The sequence below is a fragment of the Mustela nigripes genome, chromosome 5, assembly GCF_022355385.1.
Source record: "Mustela nigripes isolate SB6536 chromosome 5, MUSNIG.SB6536, whole genome shotgun sequence".
In the NCBI taxonomy this organism is placed as follows: Eukaryota; Metazoa; Chordata; class Mammalia; order Carnivora; family Mustelidae; genus Mustela; species Mustela nigripes.
This window is the reverse complement of record NC_081561.1, coordinates 9661768-9675396: the sequence shown is the minus strand read 5'-3', so window position 1 is coordinate 9675396 and position 13629 is coordinate 9661768. Positions and strand designations below refer to the sequence as shown.

Here is a 13629-nt window from a genome sequence, read left to right as displayed (position 1 = left end):
GTACCTTTCTGGAAGACTCTTCCGTGAATTTCGAAGTCCCACCCCCCATTCATCTACTACAATGACCAGTCGGCAGTGTGTGTGAGAGAGAGAAATGTATGCACTGATGTGGAAGAGAAATCAAGAGGACAGTAAAGGAAATTGGGGCTCTCTGGAATATATTCATGAAATGTGTAAATTGCTGATGATAGCTTTCATTTTCATGGGAGAATTTCTTCCATCCAAGCTTTTCCTTTGTTGAAAGACATTGCATATGGGAAAGAAAAAAACATTCTTTTTTTTTTTTTCATTGTATGGATTTGCCTAAAGAAGATACTAAAATTAATGTACTCATGTGAATGGGAGAAAGTCACATTTTTATTCCTTAAATTTGGACCACTACATTTCTAGCACAACACCTATGTAAAAAGATGCAGTGAGTCCTTTGGACACATTTACTTATGTGACGATATTGGAAATATACATTAAAGTGAATTATGGCTTTGCATAAAATATTGTTAAAAATTTCAAGTGCATTAATGTCTTTTATTTCTGGTGTTCAAATTCAAACTTAACAGTTACCACTTCTTTTAATTTTTTTAAAAAACAGGGTCTTGATACTATTTTGCCTTTTTCTTTTGCTACGAATGATTGGCTAATAAACTGTAGAGGGTCACCATTTGTCTATCTAAAACTTGGGCCCTATTATAAGAAATATTTAAAAAAAAATCAGAATACAAGAGCAAAGAGGAACTCAATGATCAGACTAGTATTAGAATATAATGTCACTTATAAGACATTTTCCTGTCCTACGACCACAGAAGTCTTACATAGGTACATTTACTGATCTTTTAAATATATATTTAAAATTCATATAATTGATATAAATTAAAAAATTCATATAAATTCATAAAATTCTATATATGAATTATGTTACTTGAAAAATTATGTGACAAAATTATTATTCCCATATGTATGTGTCAAAATAAATGATTTTATTTGTCCATAATAATTAGGTCAGTATAACTTGCTATGAGATGTTTTGCTTTTCACAAAACTAAGCTAGAAAATTATTCCCTGAAGTTTAATTTATCATATAAAAATACCGGTATGTACGTTATTATATCATATATAATGTATGTGTATATATATATAAATATATGTATACATACATATATATGCATATATATAAACTGTAAGAGGGAAAATAACAATTTTTTCAAAATTAGCATCCTATAATTATTAGATAAATATACCAGGTTTCAGCTACATTTTCAGGAATATATAAGAAACTTATAAGAAACTATTTCAATGATAAGGTCGAATATTAACTTTTAGTGACTAAATTAATGTTAGTATAACTATGTTTGGTTTCTGTAGAAAATCATGAAGAATTATTTTGGTTCTATTTATTGTATATTGATTGTATATTGTATAGCATTTAGAGACATTTTAGAGAATCTATAGGTCTCTTCTGAAGCCACCACACTTGCCCTATCTTGTAAAATATTAAATTTACCTGTACCTTATTTATACTGATAAATAATTTGAGACAATCATGCACTAATAATCTCTGGTTTATATAGACCTCATGTTTTTTATTTGTGTATATAAGAAAAAGAGTGATCAGATACTATTTTTGAAAACACACATAAAATTATTTTCAGCATTTTAGATTTTCTTTGAGTCTTCAAACAATTAGACCTTATGAAAGCTGTAGAAAAGATTTATTATATTATTACATTCAAACATCTATAAGAAATAATACATACACGTCTGACATATCAGAGAAAACTACTTCCCAGGATTTTAAGTCATAGGAAATGTTTTAAAACATATATTAAGTATAAAAAAGCAGTGTTAAAAATAAGCTTTAACATAGTAACTAAATGTATTGCTTAAATGTCTAACACAAACATTATAGAAGGGAAGAATTAAATCTTTATTGCACAGTTGATAAAGATGGAATATTTTACCTTTAATAAAAATTTATTTACTTTTACTTCTGAATATTTTCCTCCCCTATTCCATTGGATTTTAGAAACCAGATCTTGAAGGGTGAAATGGAAAATGTAAAAAATGTGAAAAATCACGTTTTTCTGTATTTATTAGTCTTAAGTTACAGTAAATTTGGAAAATTTTGAATTTTTGTATAAAAAATGTTTTAAATCCATGTAAACAAAAAGTCAGTGTTTCAGAGAAGCATTTTCAGAATATGCCATGATACTACTAATCAGTGATTTTTATCTTGACTCCATTTGGTAAGGCTAATACTCATTTCCTAAAAGTTCCAAGATAATTTACTCATGAAAAAAGTCAACAAAATTATTTTTACTTATATCTATTTGCAGAAATATAATGAAAATATTTTGGTGCATTTTGTAACTGTATCCTTTAGCTTAAGAACTATCTTCAAATGTGCTGATTCTTTACCTCTTAGAATGCATGGATATAGAAGTATTATGGTTTCTTCTATATGGTTCATGGAACAAATTCTCCTGTAATTCCCTGAAGCAATTATTTAATGGTAATATGCTAAAACAGTGTAAAAAACCAGTTCATAGTGTCAGTTATTTTTACATATTTGTACCCAATAAATTATTTTTAATCCCACATTTTCCAAACACTGGTATCAAATCATATAAGCTTATTTATGTGCAAAATCACATATAGTATGCTGAATGACACTTAAAAGAAATGAAACAGTAACAGTAGCTTATTTTCTGAAGCAATTTTGACACTAATGCTAAATTACAACTTGGAAATATCTAGCATTTTTACCTTTATGAAAAAAGGCTTTTTACATATTTAACATAATTCCAGGGAAAATAAACTGGAATTATGTATAAAGGTATGTACACTGTAACCAAAGGGCATTTATATTCCCCTGTAGAATACTTACAATGATTTTATTGCCATTTTGTGTCATTTTCTAAAGGATATAAAATACAGCCAGTAAACAAACTAGACTTTAGATTTAAGCTGACACCTGCTCCTTCAGAAGCAATATTCAGATATTTAATCTAAGAACATCGACTATTTTACAACCAAGTAAAGGATACTTTTGCAAAAATAAAAGGACTGTTTGCTTTGGCTTGCAATTTTCACAGCTGTGATGACCCAGAGGGTCACCATGACCAGTGCCCCATCGTCACAAAGTCCCACAGATTAATCCCACTGTCAGCCCTTATTCAACTGCTTGGGGAAATTCACATCAACACTCTACTTCTTTAAAATGCAAAATACCCTTTCTCTAAAACAAGGTTGATTCAATCCATTACTTAGATAGAGTGTCATATTATTTCTGGTCCTATTATTGAAGTCTATGGTTGTAATAGAATTTTAATAGACTCTTTACCCCTAGTTCAGATTGCTGTACTTTAGGTATAGCAATCTGAATTCCACTGAGAAAAAAAAGAAAATTCTACTTCATCACAGAACCATAGCGGGTGTAACTAAGCCTCCCAATATTGTTGTGTAGCTGTGGTCAGTGAATTAGTGCTATGCCTACATGGGTTTTGTTGTAAGGGGATAAATTAAATCAAAATCTATCTGAAATGCCATATCTGATTTATCATTCTTCATCTTCCTTACCATATTTATGATAGGCTTTGTGGAATTCTTGTGAATGGAGATATACTACTGAGTAAGGAGAAGTCCCAATAATTCATCTCTTAGAAGACAAGTGATGATTGAGGTTGTTTCTCTGAATCTAATTCTCAGCCACAAAGAAAATGTAAATTTTCTTTATAAATGACTGGAAACTTAAGGGAAAGTGACTTAGTTGTTCTGTTATTCCTAATTCTGGTAGAGGCTGAGTGCCACCCAATTTGATATTAAGAATGAACATTTTGGAAGTTCTGAGAAACAACAGGCATGATCCATAGTATGGAAGATCTAAAAGGGAACATATCTCAAGAGACATGGAAAAAGCTCTCACATAGTGATTCTGACTTACATATTTAGATAGTTTTGGAAAGAAAGAAAATATGGCATCTAAATAGGTGCTGTTATGTCATTTCTGGAAAAAGGGTTTCTGATTAGCTTACTATATGATTTCTAGCCCCATTAGGAGATGGAACTACTTTCTAGTAGTTCTAGAACGAAAAAGAAAAAAAGAAAAAAAAAAAAGCTCCTGTAACCAAAGGAGGAACTTGTCAAATAAGCAGATGTCCTCTTTGCTATCCAGAGAAATGCATTCATTCAGCCAAAGTGGATCTAGATGTGCCTCCCTGCCTTTTTAACCAGGACAGCCTTCAGCTCAAGGGCCATAAGTTCTAGGGAAAACAGTCATTCAGCAGAATGCTTGGAAATGCTAGATACCTTCAAGATGTAGGAGAGACATATGAAGTCAGTGAAATTGATGAGTATTATAAACAACCCAGGAATAAACCCAAACTGTGTGTGACAAGTGAAACACAATGTTGGCATGCTTGCTAGTTGTGTTCAAAGATAATTAGCCTTGTATATACAGAAAGTTTCTCTAGGGACAATGAGTTCCTACTAAAAGGAATGCTGTCCTGTGTCTTCCCCCATATGAAAACAGTTTTGTTTTTGATCCATTTCATCACACAATAGTTATTAAAGGAAAAAAAAAAAAAGAAAGAAAGAATGAAAGAAAGAAAGAAAAAGAGAAAGGCCAAAAAGAAAAAAAAAAGAAAAGAAAATCCCAGTCTTGTATTTGATTTTGACATTTTTGATTTCCATAGAATTAGGACAATTCACTTTCCAAATGTATTTTAATTGCTGATTATGACCCCGAGTTCTGTACTAGTAAATGCTATGCAGGTTTTAATTTATATTTTTGGTGTGTTATACAATGCCTGCTAAAGTCAGAAGTGAAACCGAACCATAAAACCTAAATGGTAATCCTCTGATAAACTGTGGAGTTAGGTTAACAATATAGAATTTGGGGGGATTTCCAAGCTGTGATCTTGGGGGGAGGAGGTAAGGGAAAAGTCACAGCATTTGTTCATTCCACCTAAATATTTCTTTTAAATACGGTAGGTTAATATATACCATTTTATCACCACTTTTCAGGTGTTTGGTGATGTCCGTGGCCTAAGGTTTATCCCCACTGAAGTAGTCACAGCGATTCAGGAGCATATCAGTGAACTGGACGATATACCAGAAGACTCCTTTGATATTAAATCAAGAGAAATGAAAAGAATCCACTAAAATAAAAAGGTAGTCTTTTTTACTGATTAAATATTTAACTGGGCTGTATGTGTCTGTATCTTTCTTTCCTCTCTCCCTCCTACCCGCTTGTTTGCTTACTTACTTTCTTTCTTTCTTGATTTTTATTTGTTTTTTTGACAGACAAAATGAAAGGGAGAGCACAAGCAGTGGGTGTGGCAGGAAGAGGAAGAGGGAGAAGCGGGCTCCCTGCTGGGCAGCGAGCTGATGTGGGACTCCATTGATCCCAGCAAGGGGAGATCGTGACCTGAGCAGAAGACAGGGGCTTAAAACCAACTGAGCCTCCCAGATGCTTCCATTTTTTTTTTTTTCTTAAAGCTCCACAGTGGTGTGCAAGTCTTGTGAGAGTAGTGCAACTTTCTCTTTTATCTGTAGTCTTATAATATGTACTTTATCAAAAGTTAATAGCCACTATTGGAAACAACTGTTGGAAGTCATGATCATCCCAATTACGTTTTTCGGAGAGCACAGAATCCTGTCAGTCTTTGTTAGTCTAGAATGATACTTGGTTACTGTAGAATTTAGAGTGGTAGGATACCATTTTTCACTTTCCTTTATAAGTGATACTCTTTCATTTGGAGGGAATAAAGGGCATGGCCAGAGCACAATAGAACCAAATCTAAATAAATCTCTTTCCCTTTTTATTTAGCTGAAAACTTTCACATTTTTTTTTAAGATTTTATTTATTTATTTGACAGAGAGAGATCACAAGTAGATGGAGAGGCAGGCAGAGAAAGAGAGAGAGAGAGAGAGAGAGAGAGAGGAAAGCAGGCTCCCTGCTGAGCAGAGAGCCTGATGTAGGACTTGATCCCAGGACCCTGAGACCATGACCTGAGCCGAAGGCAGCGGCTTTAACCCACTGAGCCACCCAGGCGCCCTCACATTTTTTTTTTAAAGAAAAAAAATGGATTTTTTTTTTCCATTTTTAAGGAAAAAATAAATAATAAAAATGAAGACCCCATAAATGAGTTGGCTGGTGTTCTAAGGTGACAACAACCAGCCCTCAGATACCTGGGTCAGATACATGCTCCCTGAGTATACCTCAACTCTTTCTAAATGGACCAAATTAGCATACGTCCCTTTTCAGTTCTTATGTTATCCCTTTTCTTCTTTTTTACTCCCTTGCTTTTCTGTCTTTCATCAGAGGTTCGGAATATGATTTATGATCGCAAATGGACAATGAACCATTAGAGGGTAGATGGGTCCAAAAAAGTCCTGCATCATGAAGAATGCTTTGCCTCGTTACCAAACAACAAACACAGTGGATGGCTAGGACCTCTGACCTTTCTCTGCACCTTTCACAAAGGGTGTGCAGATATTTAAAATCCACTTCTCTCAAACAGAAAGCTCTAATACGGTAAAAATTGGTTCTTCTAATTAGGAAACATGAACTCATCTGATCCTGGTGATTTTCCATTCTGGGCTTTAATCATTGTCTGATTTATAATGGTATCTTCAGTCTCACATAAGATGATTGCACTGAGAATTACACTAGGTGTTTGCTCTATTGACCAAAATAGGCATATGCATATACTGTCTATATTTTTCATCCTGTATAACTATTATTGAAGGCAGATCAACACACAGTAATATCTCTGTCAACGGAACTCAACCTTACAGAAATGAATAAATGTGTCAGACACCTTTTAATAGCTTAAATTAACATACATGCCCACTTCAGGTAGTTCAACTCTTCTTTCAAGATGAGATTTGTGAGGCACCTGGGTGGCTCAGGTGTTAAGCATCTGCCTTCCGCTCAGGTCATGATCCCAGGGTCCTGGGATGGAGCCCCATTCTGTAGGGCTCCCTGCTCAGTGAAGACTCTGCTTCTCTCTTTTCTTTCTGTTTCTGCTTTCTCTCTATCTCTGTCTCTCTCTCTCAAATAAATATGTGAAATCTTAAAAAAAAAAAAAAGATGGGACTTGAACATCATTATCATTGATTTTTTTTCCGTCATCACCTCCATTCTTGCAAGTATAATTGGTTACAGTTTCAATTACCAGGAATTTACTTCCGCTTTCCCTTAAGGGTTTTGTATTCTAATTATATACTTCTGCCTTCCGCATTTCAACATGGAGCATCTGTGGACAGAGAATTTCTCGAATGTATCTTCCTATTGACAGAACTTAGAAAAATGTTGGGTACATTCAGGGGCTAATAAACATTTCCTGTTGAAAAGATGATGTGAAAGAGAGTAGGTGTGGGGTGGTGATAAAGTCAGGTCTAGGGCGCCTGGGTGGCTCAGTGGGTTAAGCCTCTGCCTTCGGCTCAGGTCATAATCTCAGGGTCCTGGGATCGAGTCCCTCATTGGGCTCTCTGGTTGGCAGGGAGACTTCTTCCTCCTCTCTCTCTGCCTACTTGTGATCTCTGTCTGTCAAATAAATAAAATCTTAAAAAAAAAATAAAGTCAGGTCTTCATGATGTCCTCATTTATAGTACAAAAAAGGCTAGAAAAAGAAGAGGGAGGGGCTATGCAGTAAAACCAATTCTATGAAAGACTTAAATCAGTGCAAAATACACAGAGGAGGAATAGATATATACAAATCAGATTTTTGTATCTTAAGCTACGTTTCATTAGCTCCTTCCCTCAAGATGATAACTCAAGTAGTGCTGAACAAACAACATGGTCATTTTTTTTTTTTTTTTTTTTTTTTACTGAGTTGTTGTTCACTTAACTGAATTAGTAAAAATGCCTGCTGAGTTTTTAAATCTTCCACTTTTATTTATACTCCCTTCACTAAAACTTAAGCTTTATGAGGGCAGGAATCACCATTTCCTTTATTTAATAGTTTTGCTCTCCCCAGTCCTTAACACTGACTTTGAATTACTAAGTGCTCAGTTATTTTTTTGTTACATGAAAGAGTAAAGTCATAGGTCAGGTCTCACTAACTTTATAGTTAATGTACAGCAAACTGAACAAAGAGTGCAGAGAATAGCAACAACACCACAAAACACTGTTCTTTGTTGTGTGTTTCCTTTAGGAATTGGTGGCCCCAGTGGCAGGACTAGTATAATAAGAAAAGCATTATTTTCTGGCTCCTGAAGGATGACGACGGCCACAGCATATTTCGTAATCCAAGGAGTCTCTTACTACATTATTGCATCACATGTTCCATTTTAAAATGGAAGTCTGTAGTGCTTTGTTGCTCTTGTTGCTTTATATTTGTTTTCTTTGCCGTTGAACTTATCTTACTGAGCATTAAGCATTAAGTAATAGATTCAATACATGAGTCATTCTAACACCTTTATAACATGTTGTGTGTATGTGTGTGTGTGCTGGGTGGAGAGTGACAAACATGTTTTCTTAAGAGTTCTCTCTTCTCGTTGAATATGCATGGACTCAGAGCTGTAATTCAGTCCAAGACTGAAAGAAGTATTTGGCACTACCTTACCTCTGAAGTTAATGTTGCATTTGCATTGTTATTAAGATAAGCTTTTTAATTTAGGATTTTTTTAAAGATTTTATTTATTTATTTGACACACAGAGAGAGATCACAAGTAGGCAGAGAGGCAGGCAGAGAGAGAGGGAAGCAGGCTTCCCGCTGGGCAGTGAGCCCGGTGGGGGACTCTATCCCAGGACCCTGAGATCATGACCTGAGCCGAAGGCAGAGGTTTAACCCACTGAGCCACCCAGGAGCCCCAGGTTTTTTGTTTTTTGTTTTTTTGGATGTACATGTATGGTTAGGTTCTTAATAGAAAAATTTAAAAAAAGAAAAAATGAACTTTTTATTCTTATAGTCAATTACTTTCATCGTCTTTGGCCCTTTATGAACTGCAGAAAAGAAGTCCATGGATAATGAGAGATAGAAAGGTCATTATAAATAGATGGTCTATAAAAACAGAGTTCTAACATGTGGGATCCTGGTATAATTTGCACCTTAACAGTGTACACATTTTTATATGCAGTTCAAAATATTATGTTAAAATTCAAGATAAAATTCAAGGGGACTGTGATATATAAACATAAATGTATATCCCATATATATATGGGATATATTTAGCACAGATATATATCTCTCGGTGAATCTAGTCATCAGTTTTCCTTATATTGAGGATAATTTATAATGCTCATTATTATTTTTTAAAAATCTGTTAGTGAAACAAGCTTTGCATTATCTATAAACCCATGAATGTTTGTTTAATAATTCCATTGGTAACTTTATTTCTAGGATTATCACTACTAATTGATGTGTGTCATTCACACTGATATTTTCTTACATAGAGAAATAATATATAATACAACATTTGGCTATAATTGAAAACTGTAAGTTAAAAAAAGTCCTTCTAGTATATTGTTTTTGCTCTTACCTACTGTGTTCTTATTACCCAAATAGATTTTCCATTTGAAATTAAATTATTTTAAGGAATAAAAATATAAATAAGAAGGAATTAAAAATTTAAGTGGTTGCTGTAAATTTGAAAGTGAGATCTATTAAACGTTCTTTGTATTAAGCTCAGTGACAATAGATAGATTACACTAAGTGTCAGTTGAGCAAGTGGATAAAAAATGAGTGATTTTCATCCTTCAGTTAAATATGGTGCTAAGTGGTATGTGCTAGCATTAAAAGCAAATTACTTATCACTTCAACAATCACAGCATGAAAGCATTCTATTGGAAGCTATATTTCCAGTCTTTCGTGGTCTTCAGTTTTATTAAATAAATCAACTGATAATGCTTGGATAAGCAGAAGAAAAAAAAAAAACTTGATGACATTGTGGCATTTCCATTTTATAAGTGCTTATTCAAGCTGTCTCCAAAATGGTCTTTTCTATGTATTTTAGTCTGTAAGAATTCACACACACACACACACACACACACACACACACACACAATGTCATCTGGTCCAGCCACCTACGTGAAACACAAATCCCTCTACTGTATCACTTCCAGTTGGTCATCTAACTGAATCTTAATCACGTAGAGGAATGGGAAAATCACCACTTTAAATGAGAATACTTACTACTAGGAAAACCTTCCATGACCTTGAAAGTAGCTCTTACGGAGTCTGAGATCTTTGTGAAAAGCTGCTAAACACAACAGATCAGAGCTTTGACATATAGTTAGTCCTAACTAACTAGTTATTGACTGAGGTAAAGTAAACCTTATTGCTTTATAAAATCCAAAATATTTTCTTTTAAATACAGTGTGTTTACACAGATTTTTATTTTTGTGACTGATAAGGAGTGGAGATGGGAATGGATAAGATATACTCAAAGGTGAAGGAGATAATCCTGGGTACTCCCTCCAGGGATCCAGGAAAATTTCAACTCTCTTCCTACTCCCACAAATTAACTTCTTACCTATTCCACTCATGCCTCCAATGTTTTAAATAGGGGCAAATGTTTGTATTATACAGTGAGACATTGGCCTTGTGGCATTGAACAGCAGAGCTCTGTGGGCAACACTGTCTGCTTGATTTTGGACAATGAGGACAGTTGCAGCACCAGGATAGATCAGAATTTGGAGGCCTTTCTCTTACTGCTTTTCTTCATCTGTTGAGACCCTGGAAGGAGTGGAAGTTCATTCCTAACATGGTATAAATTCTTCAAGGATAACCTCTCCAACATCTAGGTCATAATAGGAATTCAGTAATCATATTAATGGGTTGATGGATGATATAGTATAGAATAGTGGTTAGGAGCTGGGGCTCTGAGTTAGATCTGGGTCGAAATCCTCCCCTATAACTTACTGTCTATGCAACATTGAATGAGTGACTTGACCTTCTGAGACATGTCAAAATTACCTGCTAATCCAGTGACATAATCCATATATATGATTTTCAGGTTGCATGATTAGAGACAATTTCTGAATATCTGATGCACCCTGTCCACCTGAATCTTGGAGAAAGGCTACTTCAAAGTAGGGATCACCAAGTCCTAAGCTGACCACGTGGGATGTGAGAGCTTGGTCAGGAAGAGAGCTTCAGTGGGTATCAACTAAGGCTCTAAGAGACAGAGTATTAACTAATGTACCAAAGGTCTTTTTTTCTGAAGGTGAATGTATACTTTCAGTTCAGCTTCTCCTTGAATGGCCTTGGTTGTTCTCCTTCAGTTCAACTCATTCTATGTTCAATGTGAGGATGCAGCATAATTTTCTTGTTTTTGTTTGTTTTTTAGTTTTATTTATTTATTTATTTACTTATTCATTTAAAGTAATCTTTACACCCCTTGTGGGGCTCAGACTCACAACTCTGAGAGTAAGAGTTGCATGCTTTTCCAGCTGAGCTAGCCAGGTGCCTCACTATGATTTTCTTAACAGTTCTCTTCATGAAGGCACCAAAGTTGTTCCAACCAATCTTTCATGTGGGGCTTTGTCAGTGTCCACTTCACAGTGCTGTTGTGAGGAATTACAGAGATGGTGAAGGGAATGTATTAGTTATGATACTGGCTAAGCAAATTAATGAGAGAAAGAAGGGGAGGACAGAAAGAAAGAAACAAAAAGAAGAAAGGGGAGGGAAAAAAGAAATACTGGAAGGATTGAAAGAAAGAAAGAAGGGTGAAAAAAAGAAAAAAATAAACTTCAAGAAGTAAGATTTTTAAATCAAGGGTACCACATTTAAAATTTTAATATGTACTAATTTGATTTCAGAAATAATGTACCAATTTCCATTTCAAATACAAATGGTAGTTGAGATAACCTCTTTCTCCAGACTATTGCGAGTAGTGTACATTAACTGTAAAAATATTTTCTTACCTGAAAAAGTAAGAAATAGTTCATTAGAAATGCCATTTATTTTACATGATTAATGAAAAGCAACAGTTTTACCATTGGAACTCATTTATTCTTATTGATTTATAATAGCTCTTTATATGTTAAGTGCAGTAAAACTTTGCATGTAAGATATGTCACCAAAATATACCTTGGTTGTAAATTGTTTATTTCAGTTTAATACATATATTGGCATATAGGAATTCTACATTTCTATGTAGTTTAATCTATAAATGTCTTTCTTTTTTAATGTAGTATATTAAATAGTTTATCATTTTCCTTGTGTTTTGAAATGTCACTTTTATTCTATAATAAGCACATACAAGTTATATATTTTTTATTTCCAAAGTGGTGTTTGACTGATTTATTGTCTATCTCATGCTAGTATCAGATTCCATTGACTAAGGTATCTCAGATGAATCAGGGGCATCCTGTAACTAATGTAATGCATAATGTAACATGATATATCCATTAAAGTACATTTTCATATAATAAAATAATATGAAGTGTGTAAACCTGGTGATTCACAGACCTGTACCCCTGGGGATAAAAATATATGTTTATAAAAAATTAAAAATTAAAAATTAAAAAAAAAGAGAATAAAGAATATGTTGCCTTGGCAAATAAATAAATAAATAAAATAAAATAATATGAAGAAATGTTCAAAGTATAATGGGGAGCATAAACAATACTATGATCCAGTTACAGAAAACACACATTGCATAGAAAGAACCTGAAAACTCACACAAAGATATGTTGATAATGGCTACCTGTGGGTGATAATAAGTTTCATAATTTACTTTTTTCAAATATTACTCTATACTTACCACATTTTTTTCCTATGAACTCAGGTTGCTCTTACATTCAGTGCTGAAATAACAGACATAATTTTGACCACTAAAATCACTGAAGAAATTTTAAAAAAATGTGATATATCCTATAAAACTGAAAGTTAACTCTATGAGCATTATATGCCCAAGAGAGATGCCCAAAAGTTGCATTCTGAGAACATTTTAGAAGATAAATTTCTATGAAAGAGGAAGAAAACCTGCAACATATTCTTCCTTAGTCTCACTCTCAACTGAAACGTTGGTTTTCTACCTCACTAGGAAAATTGAAGGAATCAGAAGGGAACCACCATCACAAATTCTTGCCACCCTATCTACCGACCTACCAACACCTGCCCCCAGATATTCTTCCTTTCAGCCTTTACCAAAGAAGAAAGCACCATGTTCTTCTAAAGCTCATCTCCCTACTTAATGCACTAGAGATCACATCCTCTGTCAAGGATACCAATCCCAACAGCTTTTTCCTCTTTTCTAAAATACCATTTTTAACTCTCTACTTAATAATACAAATCTGCTATTGTTTCTCCATCTTGGAAAATAATTACTCCAGACTCCACTCTCCTTGTCATCTACAATCTCACATTTTTGCTACCCTTTATTACAAGACTCCTTGGAAGAAATTTCTCTTCTTGTTATTACTAATCCCTCCAGGACTTGCTGATACCCACTCTACATGTGATTTAATGCCTGTACTCCATGGAAACTACTCTCAGTAATAAGCCAAAAATAACTCCACCTCCATATTCTTTTTTTTTTTAATTAAAGATTTTATTTATTTATTTGACAGAGAGAGATCACAAGTAGTCAGAGAGGCAGGCAGAGAGAGAGAGAGAGAGGAGGAAGCAGGCTCCCTGCTGAACACAGAGCTGGATGCAGGGCTCGATCCCAGGACCCTGG

General features: G+C 34.2%; 1 protein-coding gene across 1 annotated transcript in view; it reads left to right on the top strand.

Annotated features, from left to right (window-relative positions):
• The window catches only part of LOC132018527 (uncharacterized), a gene marked incomplete at its 5' end in the record, with an annotated part of 292774 nt that extends 287617 nt beyond the window's left edge, over positions 1 to 5157 (top strand). Inside the window, one exon of the mRNA XM_059401496.1 lies at positions 5020 to 5157. Coding sequence (XP_059257479.1) covers positions 5020 to 5157 — 138 coding nt within the window. The remainder of the gene's footprint in view (positions 1 to 5019) is intronic.
• Between the last annotated feature and the right edge of the window lie 8472 nt (positions 5158 to 13629).